The sequence below is a fragment of the Acinonyx jubatus genome, chromosome A3 (assembly GCF_027475565.1).
Source record: "Acinonyx jubatus isolate Ajub_Pintada_27869175 chromosome A3, VMU_Ajub_asm_v1.0, whole genome shotgun sequence".
NCBI lineage: Eukaryota > Metazoa > Chordata > Mammalia > Carnivora > Felidae > Acinonyx > Acinonyx jubatus.
The window spans coordinates 18,373,067-18,399,274 of record NC_069388.1 but is presented as its reverse complement, the minus strand read 5'-3'; the positions used below and the strand labels follow the sequence as shown (position 1 = coordinate 18,399,274).

The window sequence follows — 26,208 nt, the reverse complement described above, 5'->3', positions numbered from 1 at the left end:
CGTGGGGCGGGGCCTGAAGTCCGGCCCGCCCAGCCTCTATAGGTGAAAGGGCGCCCTTGGGCGTGGGGACTGGGCGGAGGCGGGGTCTTTTTGTGGGGTGGAGCCTGGACGGACTGGGGCCTGCAGACACTGGCCTAGGCTCGTGGAAGGGGCGGAGCCGGGATCTCACCCGGTCCTAGAGGAGACGGAAGCTCCAACTGAGTGCGGGGCCGAAGACACTTACCCTGTGCACTCGGGCAGAGACTGCGGTTCGGGGTCCCGGAGGTCCAGTGGGCAGCTCCCCAGGTAGGGCCTGACCCCGGCCTGAGAAGAAGTACCCCCCCACCCTTGCCCTGCCCCGCCCTTCTGTCGTGCCATCTGACCCTCGTTCCTTCCTGTCCGCGGGCCTGAGTCCATCTCCAGTCTTCAGAGGGTAGCTCAGGCGTGGAGGAGCCGCTCTCACTTCGTCTGTCTCCCTGGCCCAGCCGTTGCGGGAGCCCGGACATCCAGAATGTGGGATCAGGAGATAAGATGCCAAAACCTCTCAGAGGAGGCTGGCGCAGCTCCACCCCAGCCTGACTGTGTGACCTTGGGGAGATCGCCCACCCTCTCTGGTACTGAGTGTCCCGTGCCTGCAGACTGGGCGAGTCAGCTGGCGTAGCTGTGAAGGCTGTTGGGGATCCAGGGGTGCAGCTTTCTCCCTTCTAGGACTATAGGAACACTTATCCTTCTGCTTCTTCTGGTCCTGGGTGAAGAGCTGTCTCCCAACCCTTCCCAAATCTGGGAGTCTAGAAAGGCCGAGAGCTCAGCCCCAGGGCAGTTCGTTCTGGCTTCCCTGTGGTGGAGTTGTGTGCTGGCCTAGGAGGCCTGTGGGTGTTCCCAGAGTGGACTCTGAAGTTTGGGCATCCTGCGAAGCCTGCCCAGAGCCCACCTGCTCACTTTGCAATTGGTGGGCCACCAACATGCAGGGCCTTGAATGCTATGTAAAGAAGTCTAACCTCTCAAGGATGGGCAGGGCAGGGCAGGGCATTGGAGTCTGACCTGTAGTGTGCCCTAAGGACCAGCCTGGTGACTGGGGCTGTCATGATGCCAGAAAAGATACTACTGTTGATAGGTGACACATATGGGCATTTATTGCATGCTAGTGCTTTACCTGAATTATCTCATTAATTACTCACACATCCCTTATGCCCATTTCAGAGGCTGAAACCAAAGCTCGGAGAAGTGAAGTGATTTGTCTAAGGTCGCAGCTAGTAAATGTCAGGGAGAGAATTAGAACCCAAACAGTCTGGTACCTTACCCACAATGTCCTGTTGCCACCCAGGATCTGGGCATCTGGTAGTAAAGCCTTGACCAAGGACAGCAGGAGGAGCAGGAGATTGGGGAATAGAATTCAGAGGGCTCGGGAGGAAGGGACTCGCATAAGTCCTGAGAGGAATTCAGCTGGCCTGGGTCCCCGGGGGGAAGTGAAGTGTTTGATTATAGACATACTAGTTTGGGGTGAAGGGAGGTATAAGGGAGCTGAGCAGAGCTCTTCCTATGGAGAAGACCAAGGAGGCAGAGCTGGGTCCTGGGGGAACGGAGATGCCTTCAGAGATGGGTGTAGGGCTTGGCTCACAGGAGTCCCCCCAAATGCTGAGCAGACAAATGCGGGGGGCATCTGTGTGGGGGGGGGTGGACAGTGGGAGGAATGAATTGTTGGCTGAGAACGGTTTGAAAAATTGAGGCCTTGTTTCATAAAGGGGAAACAGGCTAGCAAGTCACTTGCGTGAGGATACCCTGTGGCAGGATCAGAGTAGAACCCAGTGCCCCTTGGGTGCCATCTCTGCTGTTAAGCTCTTTCTCCTACATCAGTGGCTCTCTACCAGGGGCAATTCTGTTCCCCAGAGGACGTGTGACAATGTTTGGAGAAAATTCGGTTGTCACAACTGGAGGTGGGGTGATACTAGTATCTGTGGGTAGAGACCAGGAGTGTTGCTAAACATCCTACAATCCCCCCAAAGCAAAGAATTATTCAGCCTCTAATGGCAGTCGTGCTGAAGTTGAGAAACTCTGTGATAGGTAAGCTGGACCTGTCATTATTTCTCCAGCCCAGCTCCTTTGCCCCTAGCAGGACAGATAGCTCAGGCCTGAGCCTCCACCTGGGCAGACCTTTGCCCCCACTCCTAGTCTGCCTTTCCCATGCTTGCTGCCTTGTTCCTGGAAACTTCTGAAGTCCTCTCTGCTTTTCTTGGGCACAGTGGCCTAAAGCCCTGCCCATCACATGTCTGTCCTTGTCTGTCTTCCTAGACCTTTTATTCACAGAATTTGATGTGGTAGGGAGGAACCAAAGTGGGAATTTTCACCTAGCACATAGTAGGTGCTTTGCATATAAAATATTTATTAAATTTGAGTGCCATTTTTGGAATCAAAAATCTTCATTTTATCCCAGGTTTTCATTTTAGCAATTCTAATTGTATCTTATGTTTGTGAAGCTCTGCGTTTCTAACAAGCACCCCGCCCCCCAGGTGATGCTGACGCTGTTGGGCCATGAGCCACATTTTGAGTGGCAAGGCATTGCAGGGTTGTGCAGAGGTGGGCTGGGGCGGGGCTGCACCCCCTGCAGACAGCTGTGGCTGTGGTTTGAGGACTGTGGAGTGGAAGGAACCATGGTATGGAGTCAGGAAACCAGGACACAAATCATTACTCCCTTCCCCCCATCTATGGGCTGTTAGCTGAATAGAGTTTGGATAAGTCACTTAACTTCTTTGAGGAGTGGTCTTGCATGGCGGGTCATCCGCCAGGGGTTCTGATGCAGGGTCTGAGAGATGGGAGTGCCCTGTGGAGGTGGGATGGCCTGGATCCTGGCAGCCAGAAGGGCACTAGGCCACTGACCTGGCCAGCAGGGAAGGGGCAATGAGCTGATGCTGGCAGGGCGGGCACCATGCCAGCGTGGAAGCAACTCTCATTATGGCCCTGGCTCTTCTCCACGGCTGCCACAGCCTTCTGCTTCTGGCTTACCCAGCTCTGCCTGGTGTGGGAAAGCTGGAGGGACCGGTCTGGCTGGGGGAAGGAGGGGCAGCTTTGATGGGTTCAGGGATGAGCCCAAGGCCTGAATGTGGGTCTCAGGGCCTGACCAGCTGAATGAGGGTCTCAGAAATGGGGGTCAGGCTTGATACCCATGGCCTAGAGACACTGGGATCAGACTGTGGACCCGTTCCAGGGAAACTGGGAAGGAGTTTGGTATTTGAGGCCATAAACCAAGAGCTTACTCTACCCCCAGCTATAGGGGATGCCCTCCTTCAAGCCTCTGACCCCAGGAATAGAGCTGGGCAGAGCCTTAGGTGCCTGCTGCACCCTACCTCTGGTTCTCCACAAGTCAGCCCTGATGGCCCAGCAAGGTCCCTTCCAACTCCTAAGACCAGGAGGCAGCAAGACAGATGAACCCATTTTCCAGATGGAAGAACAAAGACTCTCTCCTCCTTACTTCCTGGGAAGATATCAGTCTTTAGGGCTGTCACCCATTACCCAGCAGGGCCCTGGGCCTGATATATCATGAGGCTGCCTCCCCCTATTCCCACAGTTGGGCCAACCCAGTGGTTCACACTGAGGGTTCTGCAGCCAAACAGGCCTGGGTTTGAGTCCTGGCTCCTCTCCTTACTAGTTGTGAGGTCCTGGGCAAATCACTCCACCTCTGAGCCTCAGGTGGCTTGTCTGTAAACAGCAGTAATGACACCCGCTTGGCCAGCCTCGCAGGTTGTTGTGAAGTTGAAATGAGCCCTACCACTGAAAACCATGGTCATTATCATTACTCATGGCATTTCGAGACGCAAGCCTCCCCAGATCGCCTTACCTGGTGCTCTCATTTGACAGATGTGGAGATTGGCACTTGGAGAAGGAAGGCAGCTGCCCAAGGGTCTCACAAGCAGGTGGTGGGCAAGCCAAGACTAGAGCCCACACTTACAGACATACCTCCCGTCCCACAACTCTTGCCCATCTGCAAAGGCACTCCGAGGGCAACGCACTGTAAGTCTGGGGACCTGGGGGGTCAGGCTACAGAGACTCCCTGCAGAGGGAGGTGGACCTGACCTTTGCCCCAGCACCCCCTCCCTTTGCCAGCACCAGCCATGAACTACGTGGGGCAGCTGGCAGAGACGGTGTTTGGGACAGTGAAGGAGATATACCGGGGCCTGAACCCGGCCACACTGAGTGGTGGCATCGATGTGCTGGTGGTGAAGCAGGTGGACGGCTCCTTCCGATGTTCGCCCTTCCACGTGCGTTTCGGCAAGCTGGGTGTCCTGCGGTCGCGAGAGAAGGTGGTGAGTGCTGGCCGGCCAGGGGCCACTGTAGGGTGGGCTCTTAAAGCCAGGACAGCCACTGCGGCCCCAGGAGAGGACCGAGGCCTCCCTCAGGTGGGGATCTGTCCACGGGACAAGCTTCCGTTCTTTCGCATTTTCTTTGAAAGTTTTGGGTCAGTCTGGGGATTTGGGTCCAAGAGGGTTCCCGTTTTCCTGTGGAGGCAGCACAGCGGGGCAGTCCCTGGTACTGGGGCCATCACACCTGGCTCTAGCTCACTGAGAACTTACGTGGGTTTTCTTGGTAAGTCTTTTCACCCGTGCAAATGAACACACTCTGCTCTACCTGGTGCTGGAGGGGTGATTTTGGAGCATGACATAGGAGCTGATGACACTGTCGAGGGTGGCACTCAAAGGTTAGCTTCTCTCTCTTAGAAAAGCTGTGCTGTCTTCTCTGGGCCCCGGCGAACATGACAGATTTTTAGTTAGCACTGAGGTCGGGAGTATGAAAAGAGGTTTGGTGGGTCCAAATCCCTTTTGCATTGGAGCCACTGGGGACTTGCCAGAATCCTAACAGAAAAGTGTAAGCTTGTAGGGGACAGTAGGTAGCGAGGTGGTTAAGAGCTTGGGTTGTGGACTCAGCCTTCCTGGCTCACAGACAGCCTCCCTCGGCCACTTCCCAGTATATTACTTAACACCCCCGAGCCTCAGTTTCCTCATCTATAATGTAGGGGTAGTGATAGGAGCTACTGCACAGGGTTGCTGGAAGGTTAAATGGGAGAGTCCCGATAAAACTCTCCATTCAGCGCTTAGAAAATGGTCATTCGGACTATGGTACGTGTATGTAGTCAGCAAGTGCTCTGGCACTATCCTGGGGGTTGGGGAAACAGCAGCAGCAGCGACAGGATGGGTCATGACTTGTTCTAATGGGGTGTGGCAGAGAGAAGAGTTAGAAACCACGGCAGACACAAGAATACTGAGACGGTTATATGTGCAACAAAGCCCAGAGAACGGGGAAATGGTGGGGGAGGGGCATGGAGAGTTCAGCACAGCCTCTCTGAGAAGGGGAACTTGAGCGAGACCCTCAGGGTGGGGAGCAGCCAGGGTCTGGGGTGGGGTGGGGCTGAAGTTCCAGCGAGTGCAGTGCTCCATGGAGGCAGGCAGGACAGTAGACTAGAAGGTGGGGGTAAGGGACAATGGTGGGGACTGTGTGCTATCATGCCTCGTTACAGGTAGACATTGAGATCAACGGGGAGCCCGTGGACTTGCACATGAAGCTGGGAGACAGCGGGGAGGCCTTCTTTGTCCAGGAGCTGGAGAGCGATGATGTAAGCGCCTCGTGGCACCTGCACCTTCACTAGTGCCCCCTCTGGCTGGGCGCTTGGGACCGGTCACCGACCCCACCCCTGGGAATACCCCAGCAGCAAGAGCCTGATGCAGGGGGACTGGTTAGGGCTGGCACTCGAGGCATGCTGTTGGAGCCTGGGTAGAATTGGGAGGGGGGCAGCAAGGGTTGATTTCCTTCCCGGGGAAAGTTGAGGGAGGTTTCTCAGAAGAGGACGCCTGAGCTGGGCCCCTGGAGGGTGGAAAGGAGGGCTTCCCAGGGAAGCTTGGAAAGGAAGGGAGTGCTGAGGAACTGGCTGGGGGCTGGTGAGCATGAGATGCGTGGTTCTGGATCTGGTGCTGGCTCGATGCAGTTAGAACATAGAAGTGTGGGGGTGAGAGCTGAGCAGAGGCGTGTTTGCAGAAGGGGGACAGAGCCCAACACAAGCCAGCGGAGGTGTTTAAACAGTTTGAGCTTCACAAACTTCAACTGAGCCCCTACTCTATGCCGGACACTGTGCAGTGACTCGGATGAGGGGTGATCCCTGTCTCCAAAGAAGCTTCCCAGACTAGCCTAGGAGACAGATGTATAAACAACAGATGATGGAACTACATAGTCATTATAATGAAGGGAGTTGGAACAGGGGCTGGGGGTAGTCAGGGTAAACTTCCTGGAGGAGGTGATGCCTGGCTGAGTCTTAAAGGAAAAGCAGGTGTGGTCAGAGAATGAGTAGCCAGTGTCCAGGTTTCTAGCTAGACAGTGTGGTTCATGTAGCACCTGGCCCGCCATGAACTTCCTGGGGTACATGCAACCCCTGGGATTGGGGCTGTTCTCTGTCTCTGTCAGGGAGCTCGGATGCCAGTGGTGTTTGCAAGGCCTTGCTGCTGCTACCTCTGGCCAGCCTCCATGCCTGTTTTCCTGACCCCAAAGGAGCCCACTCCAGGGCCTTGGGACTCAGGCAGGGCTCAGAATGATTGAGTGGTGAGGGTGGCCCCCCAGGCTATAGCCCCTGGTCTGCTCCACAGGAACATGTGCCTCCCCGCCTATGCACATCACCCATCCCTTGTGGGGGCCTGTCTGGGTTCCCCTCAGACTCCCAGCTGAGCACAGACAGTGAGCCTGAAGCCATCACTGAGGGGGTGGCCTCCACGGGGCGGAAGAAGAGGCGTCGCAGAAGGAAACCCAGGCGGAAGGAGGACACGGTGGCAGCCAATTCCAGTTCTGAGGAGCTGGAGACAGGCGCTGAGAGTGAACTGTCTCTACTGGAAAAGCCAAGGCTGGAGCCCCCAGGGTGTGTGGGGACCAGGGTGGCCAAGGGTGTGGGGATACCAACCAGGGTTCAGGCACCTTTTCCTTTGCTGATGCTGTGTGACCCTGGGCAAGGGCCTTGATTTCTCTGGGCTTTACCTCCCCAAACCCCTGACACCCAGGCTCCCATGCCCTTCCGTGGGTACCCTGTCCTTGTCAGTGACCATTTATTTCCTTGTGACCCCTCAGCAGTGTCGATTCCGAAGGGGAGTCCTCACCGCAAGCCAAAGACTTCTACCCCTACTCTGATGGCGAGTGGTGCCCCCAGGCCAGGTGAGAGTCTAGGAGGCCTGCAGGCAGGGACTCAAGGCCAAGGTCTTAGAGTGGCTTTCATTTACATTTTCCTAATGAATGATATAGAACACATTGAATGTGTTCATCAGCCATTTCTGAATCTCCTTTGTTAAGCATTTATTCAAGTCTTTGCCCATTTTTTTTTTTTTTTTTTACTAGACTGCCTCATTATTGTTGGTTTGTAGGAGTTTTTCATATATTTATACATTCTGGATCCAAACATAGGCATGAATACGTATCACAAATATTTTTTTTTCCCCAGGCTGGGGTGGGCAGCGGTGGGCGGTAGGCTGGCCCGAGGGTCTCTAAGTTCTTGTTTCTGGCAGCCTCTTGCCGGGTGTGCTAATGACATCCCCAAAGAGCGACTCAGAGCTGGAGCTGCGGACCCCCGAGCCCAGCCCCCTGCGAGCTGAGTCCCACATACAGTGGGCCTGGGGGAGGCTGCCCAAGGTGAGTTCCTCCGTGTCAGCCTCCCGAGCCTGCCTTTCTGCGGTCCCTGTGGGTCAGAAGTGGAGTGACTGATACCTGGGACCCCCAAGGCCTTTTGGGGTGTGGGAGGCAGGGCCTGCACTGGTTTACACCCCCCGCCCCCATTTGTTTGATTGAAGGTGGCCAAAGCAGAATGGCCCGAGTGCTCGAAGATCGCTGATGGTGGTGTCAGGGCAGCTCCACCTCTTCAGGGAGAGCCCGGCACCCCGTCTGCTCCTGTGGCTGGTGTGGACCCTTCGGGGCCCCTAATCCTGCAGACAGGGGCTGGTGCTGACCTTCCTCCTATTGACACGGAGCCTCCTGCTCTGGTGGGTCCCCCTCTCCCCACCTCTGAGAGAAAGAAAACCAAGACTCAGAGCCGAAGGGATCCAGGCCTCCCTCCTCCCTCGAAATCATGGAGCTGGGCCGCCCTGGAGGGCCCACTTCCCACCAGGCAGCCCGAGGGGGTCTCTAGCAGGAAAGGTGAGTAATGGCTGGACCTCTCCCAGGCTTTTCCTGGCCTCATGTTACCCACTGGCTGGACTCTGGTACTTCAAGCATGTTTTGAGCACCTACTGTGTGCCAGGCACTGTGCTTGGCACCAGCGCTCATGGGCTCACAGCCCAGCGAGGCAGATAGACAAAGCATGTGTGAACAGGAAGAGCACGTCGTGGGTGACGCAGGACAGAATCATTGGTTGGGACAGAGGCTGTTTAAGTCATGTGGTCGGGGAAGGCCTCTCTGAGTGGGTGATGCGTGAGCAGAGACTCCAACAATAAAGACCCAGCCAAATAAGGATCAAGGGAAGAGAATTCTAGGCAGAGGAAAGAGCATGTGTCAAGGCCATGAAGTGGGAGGGAGGCTGTGCGGCCAGGAACGGAGGCAGCTGGTATGTCTTGAGCAAGGCGGGGGTGGAGAAGGAAGAAGCAGATGCTGGATCCTTGGCGCAGGAGCTGGGGTTTATCCTACGAGTGTGGGAAGGCACTAGGACTCACCGCCAGATCAGTAGTTGCTGGCTATCTATGGCTCTGTAAAATTTAATTACAATTAAATCGCATTTAAAATTCTGTTTCTCCGTCACACCACATTTTCAGTGTGCTAATACAGGGATGTGGCTAGCAGTTACCGTATTGGACCTGTAGACGCGAGACATTTCTATCGTCCCCAAAAGTCCTACCAGACAGCGCTGCTTTAGGGCGTTCAGAGACCAGACACATTGTTCACACTACTAAGCACATGTCAAGTCTATAGGTGTCCCCTCTGCCCTCAGGCTCCGTGAAGAGAAGCCAGCACCTGGGCCCCAGTGACATCTATCTGGATGACTTGCCCTCTCTGGATTCTGAGAATGCAGCCCTTTACTTCCCCCAGAGGTGCCTGCATTCTGGGTTCCAGGGTGTCTTGGGATTGGGGCTGGTGAGCCCAGGGGTTGGCCAGCAAGGGCCTGGAGGGGTGGGCCCCTCCTCACAGCCTCCTTGTATTTACATCACTATTGGCTTCTTTGCCCCCAGTGACTATGGACTGGGGCCCAGAAGGTGGAGTGAACCCAACAGCCAGAAGCCTCTGGGGGACCCCAACCCTGAACAGGAGCCAGAACCCACTTTGGACATGATAGTGCTTTCCCTCTGTGGTGGACTAGCTGACAGCCGGGACATCTCCCGGGGTATGTCTGACCATGGCCTGAACCCTTCCAAGGATTGGCACTGACCCCAGGGGACGGGGGAGGGCAGGGAGGCCCCCAGAGTAGCGGGCAGCCATGGTGTGAGGCTAGGCTGAGGCCTTGCTGTTCTCTGCCCTGTGGAGCCCCATGCGGCCAGCAAGGGCAGGGCGTTCCCAAGACCCTGTGAAGCAAACACTTAAGGCTAAGCTGTGACTTATCCTGTGAATCCAGGATGGCAAATACCTGGGGTGGGCACAGCAGATACAAAAACCACAGGTAGGGAGAAGCCCTGCTAAGTATCACACCCAAAATGCAGGAGGCCTGATGATAGAGTGTAGATGGTAGAACGGGGCCTGATGGTCCCGTTCAAATGTGTCAGCCTCATTCCTTACCCTCTGCCTCTGTGCCCAGAGAAATTCAACCAGCACATAGTCTCCTACGAGGACCTCGTCCAAAACCCTGGCCTCCTTGAGCACCCGAACCTGGTGGTGAAAATCAATGAGAAGTGAGTACCAAGGCTGAGACCCTGGCAGCCCCAGAGCCCCCCTGCCCGCCACCACCCTGTGGCTGCTGCAGCCCTGACTCCTCCTTCTGTCTCTCCAGACATTATAACTGGGCTGTTGCTGCCCCCATGATCCTCTCCCTGCAAGCCTTCCAGAAGAACTTGCCCAAGGTAATGGTTAGAGCACCAGCGGGCCTGCTGAGGGTAGAGGGTTATGGCCAAGAAACGGACAGTGGGCAGAGATGGGTCTGGGGCTGACTGGCTACAAGACCACTCTGAGAGGGGATACTGAGTCCCCCGAAGCCTCACCCCATGACGTGTGGACAGAGCCCCACCCTTCCCTGGCTTCCTGGCATGGCTGAATCCTGGCAAGGGGACACTGTACTCCAAAGGAGCTCAGGGCAAACCAGAGGGGGATGATAACCTTCAACAGGAGGCTTTTAGATCTAAGAGATGAGGCTTGGCAGACAGAGGGCCCACTCCTTACCTTGCCCTGGCAATGTCTCCAGGCTGGACTGTGGGCACTTGCTTGCTTTATTGGCATGCATTTGTTGAGCACCTACTCTGCGTGTTTTTTGAGCACGTACTGTGTGCCAGGCACAGGCCAGAGCCAGTCATGCCCTCCCAGAAAGACAGTAGTCAAAGACTCAGCCAGATGAATGTAAAATTCAACCGTGAGTATTGGGAGTGAGGCTGGGGTGCTTTGAGAGGCTAAAGTGGGAGTTTGCTCAGTGAGTGCCTCCTGGGTAGAGATCTGAAGGATGAGTAATCTGTAAGCAGACGAGGGGAGGGGAACAGCATGTGGCGATGCTCAGAGGTGGGAAGGAACCCAGTTTCTTCAGTCCCTCCCAGAACTTCCACTCTCTGACCTGCCCCTTCCTCTCCTATGCCACTGGGAGTGGTACAGGGCCCTGCCCTAATCTGGCCCATGGTTCCCAGATCAGTTAGACTTGCCCAAGAACATCACTAACCAGATGTTGACAGCAGGTGCCTCCCTTTCGTGACACTCGGCTCCACCCTTTGGCTGGCTCTGGGTCTGAGCTAGGACCAGAGCCTATGAGAAGGAGGAGGGCCACTCTCCTGCTTGGTTCTCCTCACTGTCCTCAGACAGACCCACCACCTGAGGCCTCTGGGAGACAACCCCAGTCTGTTTCCAGCTCAAGGGTGTACCCTGGCTGACCCACCTCCAGGTCATGTCCTCCTGACTTGGGTTCACCATTCTGTTTGTAGGAAGCTGATAAGTCTCCTGGGAGGGTCTTTGCCCCGGCTCTCCTGGCCTCTCCCTGGGGCTACCTAGCACACATCTAATGAGCATCTTCCCAAGGTCATGTTCTCCCACCAGACAATCGTGGTAACACAGAGAGGGGGGCCATCCATGGGATAGAGTCACTGACCTTTGGGGTTGCCTATGTTGGTCTTGGAGGTTGAGGGGAGTACTGGCTATGGATTGTTCTTGCAGCTGTCACTTGGTGGCATCATGCAGAGAGTACTAGATCCTGAGAAACGTCAAAGCACTGCCTTCAGCTACTCTAGTAGCAGTACTGGCCCATAGGATCTGGAGGCCAGGCCAAGCCTGGGCAAGAGCTAGGGGGTCAGAGCTGGAGTAGAGTGGGGATTGGCAGGAATGGCCCTTGGTCTCCTGTGCTCAGCTACATGAGTCACTGTTTGGAAGCCAAGGATGGAGGTGAGGATGCTTCCACAGCCTCCAGATGTTGACAGCACCTTGCTCTAGGGTCAGCCCTAGACTCTGGGTTCATGGGGTCCCCAAGGGCAATGAAAAGTAGGTTTGGTGGTGCAGGAAAAAAATGCCATGGCCTTTATCTGCCCACAGAGCACTGTGGACAAACTGGAGAAGGAGAAGATGCCCCGGAAAGGTGGACGGTGGTGGTTTTCCTGGCGACGCAGGGACTTCCTGGCCGAGGAGGTGAGTGATCATGGTCAAGGGGGTGGTCGGCACAGTGTGGAGGCGGGGTTTACTAGATGTATGTTCTTCCCACAGCGCAGTGCCCAGGCAGAGAAAAGCACAGCCCGGGAGCAGCAGGGGTGAGTTGGATCTCTTAGCTGGCACTCTGCAGCTGGAGCTGAGCCTGGGGACGATCTCTGTGGGGGCAGCGGTGGCGCCAGCAGCCCTCTGCCAGTGATGGTTGTTTGTCACTACCCAGTCGCTTCTACACCCTTTCTTTTTCTTGAGAAATAGCCCCATTTCACACATGGGAAAACTGAGGCCTAGAGCTGCACCAAAATTTCCACAGCTGGGTACCGGTGGAGCTGGAACGGGTGCCCAGACTCCTGGCCCAGACAAGGATTACTGTCTTAAGGAAGGGTGGGAGGGGTGGGGCCTTCCCCTCTTTGCCAGGGGCTGGCTGACCTTGCCTTCTTCACAAGTGACCACAACACCTCAGCTTGGGTATGAGTGATGACCAGGGGCTGGTCTGCTGAAGCCAAAGCAGGTGGGATTGGGAATAAACTCTAAGACGCACACCTGGGTCTTTCAGGTGACCATCTCCAAGGCTAGCTTGGCCATGCACTAAGGGCCGGGAGCCCTGGCCCCTTTCTGGGCATATACTGCCGACCTGCACCCTTAATTCTGCTACCCCTCTCCAAATGGGTGGCACCTAGAAGGAGAGGTTTCTGATCCCCCGAGTGGTCTCTGGAGGGGCAGCGATAAGCCCCAGGTTCCTTGTGGCCTGGGCCAAGGGGTAAGCATCTGCTGGGAGTGCAGGGCCTTGGCGGAGGACAGAGGCCTGAGAGCCGGGCTGCCTGCAGGGCGAAGACTGATGTGCCGAGTAGTGAGGATGATGCCCCAGAGAGCCCTGTGATCCTCGAGGTCCCCTCCCTGCCACCCTCGCCTCCAGCCTACCCTCCTACCTACAGGAAGTCCCTCCGCCTCTCCTCCAGCCAGATCGTGAGTGTGCGCGTTGGTGTGTCCAGGTGGGGGTGGGTGGGGCTGAGATGATTAGGCTCCAAGGAATTTAAAAGCCCAGAATCCATCCTCTTGGCAGCCTCCCTAAGAGCCCCTGCTTGAATACCTTCAGGGTCAGGGGGCTCACTTCTTCATGTGCCAACCCATGTCTTTGCTGGATGCCCTCATTGGAAAAGTGTTCTCTACGTCATCTTAAAATATCTACCTGCGGTGGGTTGTGGGTCTCTCTTAGAGGCCACTCTGAAGGAATCGAAGGCTGATGACAGCCCCTCAGATTTTGGCAGTCCCTGCCCCTGAGTCCTGCCTTTGAGCTCAGTAACTGGCCCCTGAGTGTGGCTCTGTCAGGGAGGGGCCCAGGAGGGCCAACCTGGTACAGAGCAGCTACCATCTGTGTGGTACCCCTGTGTGACACCCACCTTGGGGTCAGCCAGGGCCCAATAGCCTTGGTCACCGGCTATGGCTGAGCTGCCCTAGGGACCAAGCACAGGGCTAGATCTCTCTTTGGGGGGGATGTCACAAGTACCTATGAGGATCCCCAGGAGGTCCCTTCTATGGAGTGGGGTGTCTCCCCACCAGGAGCAATGCCAGCCTTAGGGCCGACCTGAGAAACCTGGGTGGGAGCCACGGCCAGGCTTTGTCTGTGAGCTTCATCCTAAAGGGGCAGGAAGGGAGGTTAGGGCTCCCGTGCCTGCCGGTGCAGACCCCAACCAGCACCCTCGTACCGCCTAACTGCCCAAGGTTACCCTCTGCCCGTGTGCACGTGTGTGCATGTGGCTTCTCTGATGAATTCAGGCAGGTTCTCTGAGCTGGGAGGAAGAGGAGCATGAGAGGCCTGTGGGGTTCACAGGGCACGGTTTGGGGTGGGGAAGGGGGACACACCAGGCTGGGGCACATCACAGCTTCCTCCCTTTGCCCGCCCCCAGCGGCGCCTGAACCTGCAAGAAGGTGCCAATGATGTGGTCTTCAGTGTGACCACCCAGTACCAGGGCACCTGCCGCTGCAGGGCCACCATCTACCTGTGGAAATGGGACGACAAGGTGGTCATCTCGGACATCGACGGGACCATTACCAAGTGAGGCCTGGTTGGCCAGGGGAGAGAGGGAGGGCCTGGGACTGGCCTCCTCTGTGCTGGGGGAAGGGGGACATCAAGAAAGGCCCTCTACCTGCAGTGCACCATCCTGGGCACTGGGGGCTGTGGCACATGAGGGCTACATGGGGCTGCCTCGGAGTGACCCTTCTTCTGTGGCTCTAGGTCGGACGCTCTGGGTCACATTCTGCCCCAGCTAGGGAAAGACTGGACACACCAGGGCATCACCAGTCTCTACCACAAAATCCACCTGTGAGTGCCTGGGCTGGGGAAGGGCCCTAGGGAGGGAATGACAGGATGTCTTAGGCCACTATGGCCTTTGCCCCAGGAAGCCAGGCTTGGGGACCAGGAGGGCCCACGAAGGAATAAGCCCCAGGCATGTCCCTGGAGCACGGCAACCTACTGGCTGGTCTCCCATTCTCCTGTGAAAGACCGGTCTCCTGGCGTCTGAGTCTAACTGCTGGTCTTTGTGCTGTAGAGAAGCCTACAGACTTGCTCAAACCTTTGTTCATCCCACTCCACCTGGGCCTCAGGATGCTGTCCGTGCCCCTCCTATGTGGGACAGCAGCTGAGGTCACCTCTGTCAGCCGTTCTTCCTAAGTCCCCTCCCTGCAAAGGCCTCTGGGTCTGAAGGCCAGAGCCCCGGGGTTGAGCTGAGCTGGCCGAAGCCAAGAGGGTGGGGCAGGGAATGGCTGGTCTCTGACGACTCTGTGCCTCTCCTGTCCCCCACCCCAGAAATGGGTACAAGTTCCTGTACTGCTCGGCACGGGCTATCGGCATGGCAGGCCTCACCAAGGGCTACCTGCAGTGGGTGAGCGAGCGGGGCTGCAGCCTCCCTGAGGGCCCCCTCCTGCTGTCTCCCAGCAGCCTCTTCTCCGCCCTCCACAGGTAACCACCCCTATAGGACACAAGCCCACAGGCTCTTGGGGGGGGGGGGGGCAGGCTCGGGTGTCGGTTGAGTCAGACCTCGCGGCACCTGACCCTGCCATCGTCCGATTGCTGCCCTGCCTTGGCTCCCTTTCCTGCTCATGGCCCTGGCTGCCCCAGGGAGGTGATTGAGAAGAAACCAGAGGTGTTCAAAATCGCCTGCCTGAGTGATATCCAGCAGCTGTTCCTGCCCCACGGACAGCCCTTCTATGCTGCCTTTGGGAACAGGCCCAATGTGAGTGTGTCACCTCCCCAGGGGCAGGGCCACCTTCTCCCTATCTTATCTCCCAGCCCACAGGGCCCTCCTTTGTCCCCCACAGGATGTCATCGCCTACCGGCAGGTGGGCCTACCTACGTCTCGAATCTTCACAGTCAACCCCCGGGGAGAGCTCATCCAGGAGCTCATGAAGAACCATAAATCCACGTGAGGCCAAACCCTGCCATGCACCCCCATGCCGCAAGTCCCCATGCCCTAGCTTCTCCCTAGGCCCCGGTTCCACCCAGGGCTCCCAGGCAGGATGCAATGTTTGCCCGACATGATGGGGGCTGGGGCCTGGTGGCAGCTCAGGCTCTCGGCGCTGACCCTGTTCTGCCCACAGGTACGAACGGCTCGGCGAGGTGGTCGAGCTCCTCTTCCCACCCGTGGCCCGTGGCCCCAGAACAGACCTGGCCCACCCTGAATACAGCAACTTCTGCTACTGGCGGGAGCCCCTGGTTGCTGTGGACTTTGATGACCTGGCCTGACCCTGCCCCGGCTGCCCCCTCCTCCCTGGCCAGGTGTTCCAGGGAGTGGGTGTCCCAGGGATCAGGACACTGGAAGCTGGGTACCACGGGGCCAGTCCACTGAACGGGAGGAGGGGGCTGAAGGCTGGTTAGTAGCCACAGAGACCCCCCCCTCCTCCCTGTCCTGTCTCCTGCCTTTGCCAGCTGAGCTGCAGGAGGTGGGGGGCAGCTGCTCCAGGCCTCAGCACAGCCCTGGCCTGTAGCAATTAAATGACTGTCACCCGGGCCCTCACAGGATTCTCCATGCCCTTGACATCTCTGTCCCTGTCACCCTGGTATGTTGTCCCAACTCCTGATAGGACAGGGAGAAGAGGGAGGTCCCGGGAGGCTTGAGACCTGTAGGCACGGAAATGGCTGGCGGCAGCAGTGGGGAGGGGTTGAGTACCCTCTGCACAGCATGGATCATAGCCTCTGAAGCCCGATTCCTCCATAACCCTGGCCCCTTCCCACAGCTGTTGAGCCAGACCTCACCACTCTCCCTGGCACGCCGGTATCTCAGCACACCCCAAGCCAGGATGCTCAGACATCAAGGAACGAGGATTCCCAGGCAGTGCGAGCGCTGAGGGAGTGTGACTCCCACTTGGCCTGGCCCATACCCAGCTGCTGCCCTTGTTCCCCTGAGTACCTCCCCTAAGGACACAGCCCCCAAACCTGCCAGGGCCAATGGCAGTGACCTGCCAACCCTCCCTAGACTTTGCTGGTCAACTCAGTGCCCACAGAGCTGCCGAGCAAGCTCGTACGGGGATGAGGAACTTTAGGAAGTGGGGCTGGCTCCCCAGCAGTGCAGCCTTCCAGCCTGCTGTCCTTGGGGAAGAAAATACCTTTAGATGGGTTAAAAGCTTTAATCCAGGCCTGCCCCACCCCCCCAACAGCACCACAGTGGAAGGAAGAAACCAGAAGGTAGGGCTATAGGGACCTGCAACACAGCACAGAAAGCCCTGGGCTGCTGTGGGGGAACTGAGGCCAGGAACCTCAGCAGAGATGGGCATCAGGGTCTCTGGGAACTCTGCAGGCTGGATGAACACTGTGTTTTCAGGTTGTCCCGTGATGGTGTCGTACCTGAATTTCTCACCATTTAGTGAACATCCAGCAGAGGCTGGGGTTTTGCCGGGATGCTGGAAACAGGGCTTGGAGGCCTTCCTCTCCTGTGGCCTCCTGTTCAGAGTCTGGCCTCATTCAGGCCATGACATATATGAGGGCTATTCTCTGAAGAGAGGCTCTAACCTGGGCGGGTGGGGGGTGGGCAGGATATTCTCCCATATGGAAAGGAGGGGAGGGTGTGGGGACCAGAGGCCCTGAAGCATTTTTGGGAAAGAAAAGGAAAAGGATAAATTGGGGTGGGGTCTCTAAACAGAGCCTGGACCCTGTCCTTTTTCTCAGGGAATCTACAGCTGCCTAAGCCCTCACCTGAGGGGAGGGTCAAAAGAAATAAAGAGAACTGAGTCTTTGTGTTTCTGTTCTGCTCTGAAGGACCAGGGCCGGTGGAAACCTCTGGTCCTTGGTTTCAGAAACCATATCCATGAAGCTGCCGGGTGTGAGGACAGTGCCAGTGGGCACCATCTTCCTGCAGAAACTGAGCCCAGACAGCAAGGGAGAGAAGCCAAGGGGACAAGGGAACCAGAAGCCCCCACAGGCTGGGGGCTATGGCCTGGGGACAAAGGGAGATGTGGACAGGTCACTGTCTGTGACCAGACCTGCGGGTCTTTGTACAGGTGCTGACCCTGGTGTGTCTGAAGAGGGACAATTTGCAGACTGGATTGTGAGGTCAATTAGGTCCACCCTGGCCTTCAGGCATGATGTCCTTGCCTTGACCACGATGTTGAATTGTCCAGTTGGTACAGCACTGAGTGTGGATTTTGGTGGCTGGGACAGTCATATGGAGCTGGACCAAGGCTATTCCTTCTGTGGCCTCTGAAGTGGCATCCATGCTGGCCAGGGGGGGCTGGGAGGCACTGCTGGGCAAGGCTGGGCTCTGGAGGGACATTCCCAGGGTCAGCGGGGTCCAGGGGCGGGTCCTGTCTGGCCTGCCTAGTCAGCTTGCCGGGGCCGCGCCTGCTCGGCCAGCTGGGCCCGGCAGTACAGGAGGTCATCCCGGAGGCGGGCGATGTCCTGCGCATGCTGAGCCAGTGTGCGATTCAGCTGGTCCACGTAGCCCCACAGGCCCTCCCTGTGGGCAGCCAGTAGGCCCAGCCTCCCGCAGGCACCCTCCACCTGCGCCACCCTCTGGTCGAAGCGGCCCAGCACGTGCCGCAGGTCCTGGGCTGTGTGCTGGCAGCGGCTCAGCCCGCCCGCCACATCGGCCACGCCGGCCTTGAGTCGCTCCAGCTCCCCCCGCAGGCTCAGGACCTGCCTGTGGCCGGCCTGAAGCCGAGAGCCCTGGCTGCTGACCTGTTCCTGGATGGCGTGCACCTCAGCCTCCACCTTGCGCTCTCGCTCGTCCAGGGAGGAGTTGGCCTCCAGGAAGGCATCGGAATACCGGCTGACGGAGTCACTGAGGCCCGTGAGCGACTTGCTCACAGAGTTCAGATTGACCTTGAGCAGGGTGATCTCGCCTTGGAGTGAGCTGCCCGTTGCTTCTGCCAGCTGCTCCTGGACCTCAGCCACGGTGCCGTTGAGCTGACGGAGCAGGGCTGCGTGGCTGGCCACCTGGTGTAGGAGGGCCTCGCTCCGGCTCTGCCAGGCCTTCACCTCTGCCGTGAGGGTGTCCAGGATGGCCGAGGTGGTGCTGGGAGTGCACGAGGACTCCAGTGAAACCAGCCGCTGTTCCAGCACCGCCAGCTCCGTCTGCACCCGGGGCCGGGCCGACCTGCCCGGTGGGTCGCTGTCATGGCTCAGCTCCCCAGCCAGCGTCACCAGGCGCTCCTCTAGGCTCTGCACTCGCTCTTCCAGCAGGGTCCTGAAGCTGCCCACGTCCCATCCCCCCTCCTCCCCCCCCAGGCAGCAGCCTCTCGCTCCGCCTTCCGTCCCATTGAGGGTCTCCAGGCCCTCCAGCAGCCGGTCCGCACCCCCCTCGAGCATGGCAGCAGAGAGCCGCTCCAGCTCATCCCTGGTGAGGGGGCCATGGCCCCTCTGGGCCTCAGTGACAGCCTGTAGGTTCCTCTCGAGGTTGTCCACACGGGCACTGATCAAAGCCAGCCGGCCGCAGCAGCCGCCCCCTCCGGCCATGCTTAGCCCCTGCAGCCTCGACCCGAGCTGTGACAGCTCCCGGCGCAGGGCCAGCTCCCGGCCATCCAGGCTCTGGTGCAGCCTCTGGCTGGCTGCCTGTCCCTCCTCACACTGCTGCCGCACCTCCTGCACCCGCAGGTCGCAGGAACTCTGGACACCTTGCAGCTTCTGTTCGAAGCCATCCAGTAGGCTCCCCCAGAGTCGGTGCAGCCGTCGGTCCACGTACTCATCCAGAAGCGTCAGGGAGGTGAGTGGAGACGGAGGGGCCTCCCGCAGCCGCTGTAGGTGAGCCTCGTGACCCAGGGCCAGCCCATGCACCTCGTCCAGCAGCTGCACCTTGGTCCGGAGCGTGTTGCTCACCTCTGTCACCTTGCTCAAGATCTCATCCAGGGGGGGTGTGAGTGGCCCTCCAGCTCTGTCTCTGGGCTTCACAAACCCCTCAGAGATGATCCTGAAGCCCACAGGGGTGGCAGGAGCCCTGGGACCACTGGTCATCCTGTTGGGGTCTTCATGGCTGGCCACCAGGCCACTGAGGGTACCATATGCTTGTGCCAGGCGCTGGACATCACCCTCCAGGCGTTCTAGCCGCTCACCAAACAGCCCTGGACCTTTTCTTCCTGGAAGAGAGAACCCCAGGGGCATCGCTGGCCTGCCTCCCTCAGCTTGTCCTGTAGCCAGGCCACCTGAGAGATTTTCTGTTCTAAGCGCACCTTCCCACTGGGCATAGCTCTCTCAGCTTTGGGAGGGGCTCTGGGAGCTCTCCCTCAAGCCCAGCATGAGATGCACCCTCCCCAGCCCTGCCAGAGCTCAGCCTACCTGGCTCAATCCCCTCCCCGCCGCTCCAAAAAAACCTGATCACCTGGTAGGGTCTCCTCCAGGCAGACTCACCATAGGGGCTGGGGACCGCTCTGCTAGAAGAAGGGGGCTGGGACCCTGGGCCCAGCTGCCCCGAGGGAATCTGGGGCTGAGGCTCTGGCTGGGCTGGGGAGGCCCCATGGTCGGTGAGGTGCTCGGGGCAGCCTTCTCCAGTGAGGCCAGGGCAGCACCGCCAGGTGAGGTCCGTCACTGTCTTGTAGCCGACCTTGTATCTGGGTCTGAGCACTGTGCGGTACCTGGGCCAGACAGGGGGAGAGGGCGCTGCCCTGTACCTGTGGGCTGAGGCTCCTGCCTCCTGGCATAAGATCTAATTATCTCCCCACCTCTATACCACCATCAAAGCCTCCCTTTTCTGTGTATTCTGTGACAGGGCAGTTGGGGTGGAGGCGGGCCTTTCAGGGCTTCAGAGAAGGGTTAAGGAGCAGGTGCAGGTGAAGTCCCATCCCATCCTGTTTGCTTGGGGAGAACACTAGCAGGGACTTAGCCCCAGTGTCCCCAAGACCATTTTGGATCCCCTTGAGCTCATGCTGCCATGAGAAATTCCACTCTGGCTTTGGCGATACCTGGAAGAATTCTGGCACAATCTCAACCCCTCCCCCGTGGGGTGGGGTGGGATGGGTACTGCCCTGGAGCCGGGGTGCACAGCCCTTCCCAGTGTGCAGGGGCTGCTCTCGGCTCCCATCTGTCCCCTCAGTTCTGTCTGCTCCTCTGTAGCCTGTTCTGGGAACTCAGCTCTGGCCACCCAGGCTGGTGGATGGCACCTTGGGTTCTGAGCACAGAAGGGAAGGCCCAGGGGTGCAGGGCAGGGCTCGCCAGGGCCCCTCCCTCGCCTGCTCAGCCACGTGCCTGTCTACCCACTGACACACTGGAGCAAGTGGGTTTGTTTTCAGACACGCACTTAAACCTCTCCAAGTATAGACCTGTGTGCATCACACCTGTGCACCGTCCTACATATCCTCACACAACCCCGCCTGTCCGGCCCAGGCCCTGGCAACCTGGCCTCCATCCCCTCACCCTTGGCCTTCCTTTTCTACAGTCACCACAGCCCTTCCTGGGTCTTCCTGGGGCCCCTTTGGCATCAATCATTGTCAGTGTGAGCCTCTGCCTTTTCTGTTCACCTCCAACCCTCTTTGCCTCTGTGGCTTCTTCCTTGCCTAGTTCTGTGTCTCTTTTAGGAATCCTCCCTTGGTCCCTCTGTGGGCCCTAACCTGAACCTGCCTATGTCTCCTCCCCGCCCCCCGTCCCCTAGCCAGCCCGTGTGGGAGCTGGGGTAGTGGGCTCTTTGCAGTCCAAGGAGGTACAGCCCCTTGTGGAGCTGGCTGCCGCTCCTGGGGGGAAGGAAGGCCTGGGGCTTGTGCCCAGCAGTCCTGAGTGGGTGGCACGGGGGTGCACTCACATGACTGTCCTGGGGCACTTGGGCCCCCATCCACACTGCCGGTACTCAGCCTTCACATAGCTGTCTGCTCCCTCCTGTAGGATACAGGTCACGTTCCTGTGCACCACGTAGGCGCAGAGGGCCCTGTAAGGGAACAGCATCCTTGCAATATCTGGCCTGAGCCAGGCCCACTGAGGCTCCTAGACCCCCCTCCCTATCTGTAGGTCTCCCCAGGGGACTAGATTCCCATCTCTCTTCTGTCTCTGTTCTTTGTTCCTGGAGGCCAGGGCCCTGGCCTGGGGTCTGGACCCACTGCTGGTCAGTCAGATCCCAGACTTCCCAGTGGGTTGGTCACTGGGGTAAGCACTGTAGTGAACCAGGGGCTGCCTTTCCTGTGGTCTGGCCTCTGCCCTCCTTACCTGGATTCCCCAACAAGAGCCTTGCTGTATTCTCACCCTCCTCCAACTCCTTCACTGGCTCTCAACTCCTTATCTTGGCATTCCATCCTTCTGAGATCTCAACTTAGTGCCTCTGTGCCTTTGAGACCACACTTCTCCTCCTTCCTTCCCTGACTCCTGGGGAAATACATGCCACCTCGTAGTTTCTAGCCCCTGCCTTTGCTCCGGGTTTCTCAGTCTCTGATCACTTCTGGTACTGCCTCCTCCAGGAAGCCAGCTCTGATGTGCCAGGCCCACTGAGCTATGGGCTGAGCACTCTCCTACACTACAATTCAGCCAGCATCCCAGGTAGAGCCCCTAACTCACCTGACTGGGGCCAGTTCCCAAGCCACTGGCTACTGAAGACCAGAAGCTGAGGCAGGGGTGAAGCAGGAGCCAGCCTCACAGGTTACAAGGGGTGGGGAGTGGCTGCCTGGCTAAGCCAACCACCCGTGCACTGCTATTGGCCTCTGGAGCCCACAACACAGGCCCGGGACCCAGGCGCCCCCATCAGTTCTGTGGTCCAAACACGCTGGGGGTTCCCAAGGGGTGCCCGGGGTCAGGCTAACCGCCGGAGGGGGGCGGGCTGCAGGGCGCTGGGCTCCATCTCCCATCTGGCGGGGCAGGGGAGAGAAGGGGGGCGCGGCGCGGGTGGGGGCGTGGGGGATTCCCGCGTATGCCTCGCGTCCACCGTCCTCCCTCCGCTCCCTCCACCTGGTCCGCTTGCGCCGGGAGTTTGCACACAGCGCAGCTGGAAAATGTTACTTCGCTGGAAAGGTTTCCGCGGGCACTGCCAGGTCCCAGCCGCCGCGCCAGGCCCCCTCGGCTTATTTTTCTTCGCCAGCCCCGCAGCCTCCCGGAGCGTGGGGGCGCCCGCCGGGGCAGGGGCTCGGCCTCGGGAGCCCGGAGCCCCCCTCTCCCGCGCGCGGTCCGGGCAGGTGGGAGCGCCGCCGGGGCCCCATCCCTCCCGCTTCCCGCCCGGCCGCGGCCCGCGCTTACTTGTGCGGCCCCGGGCGCAGCCGCGGGCGCCATCCCGTCGTGTAGAGGTTGTAGCGGGGGGCACCGGGCGGCGCGGGCCGCGCGAGGAGCGGGGTGCCCTTGGCCTGCGCTCCCGAGAGCAGCGCCGCGACGGCGCACAGCCACACCGGCAGGCGGCGGCCCATCGCGGCCCGCGGCTCTCCACCTGGCCCCGCGCGGGGCCCCCGCCCGGCGTCCGCCCGCCGCCCCGCCGCTCGCCCGCCCGCCCGGGTCCCGCCGCCGACGCCGCCGCCCGCGGCCCCCGGAGCTCGCTGGCCCGGACGCCTGGCGCTGCGCAGCGGCTGCGTCCCGCCGAGTGGCCGGCGCTGCTCGCGGCTGGGGCCGCGGAGGGGAGGCGGGAGGCGGGCTCTGCGCGGATTAGCATAAACTTGGGGCCGCGTCGCTCGCCTCCGCCGGCCCCCTCTCCGCCGCCAGCCCCCCGCCCTGGCTCCGAGCTGACGCCCGAGGGGCCGCCTGCAAGCGAGAGGTTAAGAAGGGAGCAGCCCCGGGGTGGCAGGGGCGCGGGCAGTCGCGCCCTGGGGAGGCCCCCGAACGCACCCGTCCACCACCGTCGCCCGCGTGCAGGACAGGGAAGCAGAGCCTGACCCCTGGGGCCCGCCCTGGCGCGGGCCGCCCCCTCCCTCCAGGAACTGCGCCCACCCGCGGGGCACACGGGTCTTAAAAACCCTTGCGTGCCTCAGCTCTGGAGCGGAGATGACCCTGTTTGGGGGCGCACCAGCAACATCTCCGCCGCCACCTCCTTGGAATAGGTTCCAGAAGGTCCCTGTTGGCTAGCTGTGCCTACTCTGCACCGTCTCCGTCTCCAGGTGGCCAGGACAACTGATAGCTGTGCTGCCCCTACCTGGGGCATCTTAACCTCTCCCTGCAGCCCAGTGGGTGACCAGGTCGTTCCTGTGGTTCCCTGGTGGGGTCCGTGCTTCCTCTCTCTTAGGTATGGGGTGCAAGGAGACCCAAACACCCCTCGCCTCTCCAGTCCAGCAGTGGATGCTCTGCTTCTCTTTGTGCAACTAAAGCTCTTAACCAGCTGGACCCCGGCACTGGTTTACTATTCGCAACCGGTCAAAGAAAACCTTTGGGTCCTTCTCGCTGCTGTTAAGGCAGGCTCCGCCTTATTCCCCTTGTAAAACGGTCCCTTGGAACCCAAGAACTGGCCTTTACTGTCATTCTCATTCACCATCATCTCAATGGCCTTCTAACCTGCAAAGAGCTTCTTGAATTCTGCTTCTGTCATCCAGCAGGGTGGCATTTCTTCCTGCCTGTCTCATCCACACAGGTGACTGCAGCCTTCTGTCTTTACCCAAGTAGCTGATAGGTGTGTGGAAGGCATAGAACTCTGAGGCATCCCGGGAGAGACCTTCCTGCAACCTGAGATGTGAATCCATGCCTTTTGATTAAAGTGATGATATGAGGGTGCAGAATGGGGACAGCTCTGAGAGTCACATGTATGCCCCCTGCCCATTCCCAGCCATAGTATGTGGGTCCCTGGTGGGGGAAGCAGATACCTGACCGAAATGGGCCAACTGTCCCCTCTCCTAGGCTTTGGTACACAGGTGCAGGGGGATCCAGCCTTCAGGCGGGAGTTTCCTGGTCTCTTTGATTCCTAGGGCTGCCATAACAAATTGCCACAAACTTGGTGGCTTGAAACAACAGAAATTTACTCTCCCACAATCCTGGAGGCTAGAAGTGTGAAATCAGGTGTAGCAAGGCCACAGTCCCTCCAGACTCTAGGGAGGAATTCTCTGCTTCTTCCAGCCTCACTGGCTCCAGGCACTCCTGGGCTTGGAGGTGTATCACTCACTGCATCATCTGCTGTCTTCACATGTTCTTCTCCCTTGTGTCTCTACAGGGCCTTTTTTCTCTGTGTCTCTGTGTCCGCTCCTCTTCTTATAAGGACACTGGTCACTGAATTTAGGGCCCAGTCTAATGCAGTATGACCTCATCTTAACTAATTACATCTGCAAAGACCCTGTCTCCAAGCAAGGCCACATTCTAAGGTTCAAGGTAGACAAGAATTTGGGGGAATACTATTCAGTGCACTCCAGGGCCCCTGAGGGGTGGTGAAGGGACAGCCCGTGGCATGCTGTGGCCATAGCTGTGTGGGACTTACAGGGAAGCTAAGGAAGAGAGTTTGCCAGAAGAGAGTTTGATGGGGCCCCTGGGTAGCTCTGTTGGTTGGGCGTCCAACTTTGGCTCAGGTCATGATCGCAGGGTTCGTGAGTTCAAGCCTTGTATTGGGCTCTGTGCGGACAGCTCAGAGCCTGGAGCCTGCTTCCGATTCTGTGTCTTCCTCGCTCTCTGCCCCTCCCCTGCTCACACTGTTTCTCTCCCTCTCTCAAAAATAAATGAATATTTTAAAAATTAAAAAAAAAATGAAGAGAGTTGGTCGAGTCTATGGTGCTCACCCAGGGAGAGGTGTGGGAGGAGCCATTTGGTAACTGGCTTTCCCTGTCTGCTTCCCATAACCCACCTCACTTGAGCTAGCTTCAATGGGTTTCTGATCCCTGCAAATGATGCTTAAGACAGCCTTTTATCTTCTGACCCAAATCCACCAAACGTGCTATTATATTCTCTTTAACAGAGATGTCCATCTGCTGGGGGCAAGTTACACGGTATCCATAACATGCTCTTGATCTTGCAAGCACTGAATTTCCACTTCTCAGAAAGTGAGAGACATCTGGGTGGGACATGAACAGAGCTGGGCTCCTGAGTGGGTTCTGATGCCTGGCAGCACAGCCCTGGTGGTTCTGGAAGAACTCCCCCACCCCCACCCCTGCATGCTACAGAAGCTGTGATCCTTTACTAAGGGGCCCCAGCCCTGCCTCTCACTCCCTTTCCAGCCCAGATGTGGGGCCCACAACTCAGAGGGAGGAGGCTGGACCCTGTCTGAACTTGGAAAAGGCCACATAACAAGGGGCTGAAAGAACAGTTGGACCCCACTTCCCCTTTTCCCAGGTGGCTGACATCAAACACCCTCTTTAACTGGAACAATTCGGGAGCCAGCCCTGGGGCCCCATCCTGGGGTGGAGAGGAGGACGTCGGCAGAGGAGATCAGGTTCTTGGTGGGATCCGGCCAGAGTCTGGGTCTCCCCCACAGATGATGAGGACACTTTGCATCTGCCAGACAGGAAATTGAGGGAAGCCAGAGGCAGGGGAGGGAGGCAGTCGTGTCCTCCCCCCACTCAGCCTGGAGTCTCTACACCTGGATCGAGGTAGGCTAAGGGGCCACAGACAGGATCACGATTTCTGTTCACAGGGGCATGCCTGCCCATACCCAGACACATTCTGTCTCTGTCTCTCTCTCTCACACACACACCCCACTTCCATACACACACACACAGAAAGAAGCATACGTTCCCAACCTTTACTAGCCCTTGGTGACAGATGTGCCACCTGTCCCTTCAGGAAGAATGGAGGATGCCATCAGGAAGACAAGATAACCCTGGGCAGGGAGAAGTGTAGCCTTGCGTTTCGGGTCCATCAGGGAGTGGCGCTGTGGGGGAACAGGAGTGGGGGCCCCTGCCAGACACCGCCACTTTCCCCCCTCCTCTGTGGGCTTCCTGGGGCAGAGGGAAAGAACTGGTCCCTGGGGGCAGAGAGGATGAGAGAATGGATCCCTGGAAGCTGCAGAGAGGCAGGCTTGCCTGGTGGTAAGTTAATGAGGGACTCTGGTGTTTGGCAACCCGCCCACCTTCCCTACCTCCATGCATTTCTCAGAACCCAAGGAGTTGCATCCCCCCTCTCCAGGCTTCTTCCACCTTACCCAGGAGGTTCCCCCAGCTTTATCGAGGCCT

The 26,208-nt window shown here is 58.5% G+C and overlaps 2 protein-coding genes across 9 annotated transcripts; one reads left to right on the top strand and one right to left on the bottom strand.

Moving 5' to 3' along the window:
• Nucleotides 1-101: 101 nt before the first annotated feature.
• Nucleotides 102-24,787, top strand: LPIN3 (lipin 3). 7 transcript variants are annotated; one of them, XM_053199959.1, is made up of 21 exons: nucleotides 102-285; nucleotides 3,832-3,984; nucleotides 4,078-4,277; nucleotides 5,486-5,581; nucleotides 6,603-6,868; nucleotides 7,075-7,158; nucleotides 7,506-7,629; nucleotides 7,788-8,130; nucleotides 8,918-9,017; nucleotides 9,156-9,307; nucleotides 9,716-9,809; nucleotides 9,908-9,977; nucleotides 11,638-11,730; nucleotides 11,806-11,849; nucleotides 12,573-12,711; nucleotides 13,653-13,801; nucleotides 13,982-14,068; nucleotides 14,552-14,704; nucleotides 14,864-14,978; nucleotides 15,064-15,167; nucleotides 16,997-24,787. In XM_053199959.1, the coding sequence occupies exons 3-21, from the start codon at nucleotides 4,086-4,088 to the stop codon at nucleotides 17,439-17,441; spliced, it is 2,850 nt and encodes a 949-aa protein (XP_053055934.1). In that variant the 5' UTR covers nucleotides 102-285; nucleotides 3,832-3,984; nucleotides 4,078-4,085; the 3' UTR covers nucleotides 17,442-24,787. The 7 variants fall into 7 exon arrangements, 6 of the variants coding, with proteins under 6 accessions (XP_053055934.1, XP_053055935.1, XP_053055932.1 ...); XM_053199958.1 differs by having other exon boundaries at nucleotides 103-285; nucleotides 4,059-4,277; XR_008289100.1 differs by adding an exon at nucleotides 15,343-15,614 and having other exon boundaries at nucleotides 107-285; nucleotides 3,832-4,277; nucleotides 16,997-17,131.
• On the bottom strand, nucleotides 16,355-22,625 carry EMILIN3 (elastin microfibril interfacer 3). Of its 2 annotated transcripts, XM_027070110.2 has the most exons (4): nucleotides 22,379-22,625; nucleotides 20,964-21,086; nucleotides 19,580-19,803; nucleotides 16,355-19,308 (listed from the first exon to the last, which is right to left on the bottom strand). In XM_027070110.2, exons 1-4 carry the CDS (start codon nucleotides 22,540-22,542, stop codon nucleotides 17,555-17,557), a joined length of 2,265 nt encoding a protein of 754 aa, XP_026925911.2. In that variant the 5' UTR covers nucleotides 22,543-22,625; the 3' UTR covers nucleotides 16,355-17,554. The 2 variants fall into 2 exon arrangements, with proteins under 2 accessions (XP_026925911.2, XP_053055939.1); XM_053199964.1 differs by lacking the exon at nucleotides 20,964-21,086.
• Nucleotides 24,788-26,208: the final 1,421 nt, after the last annotated feature.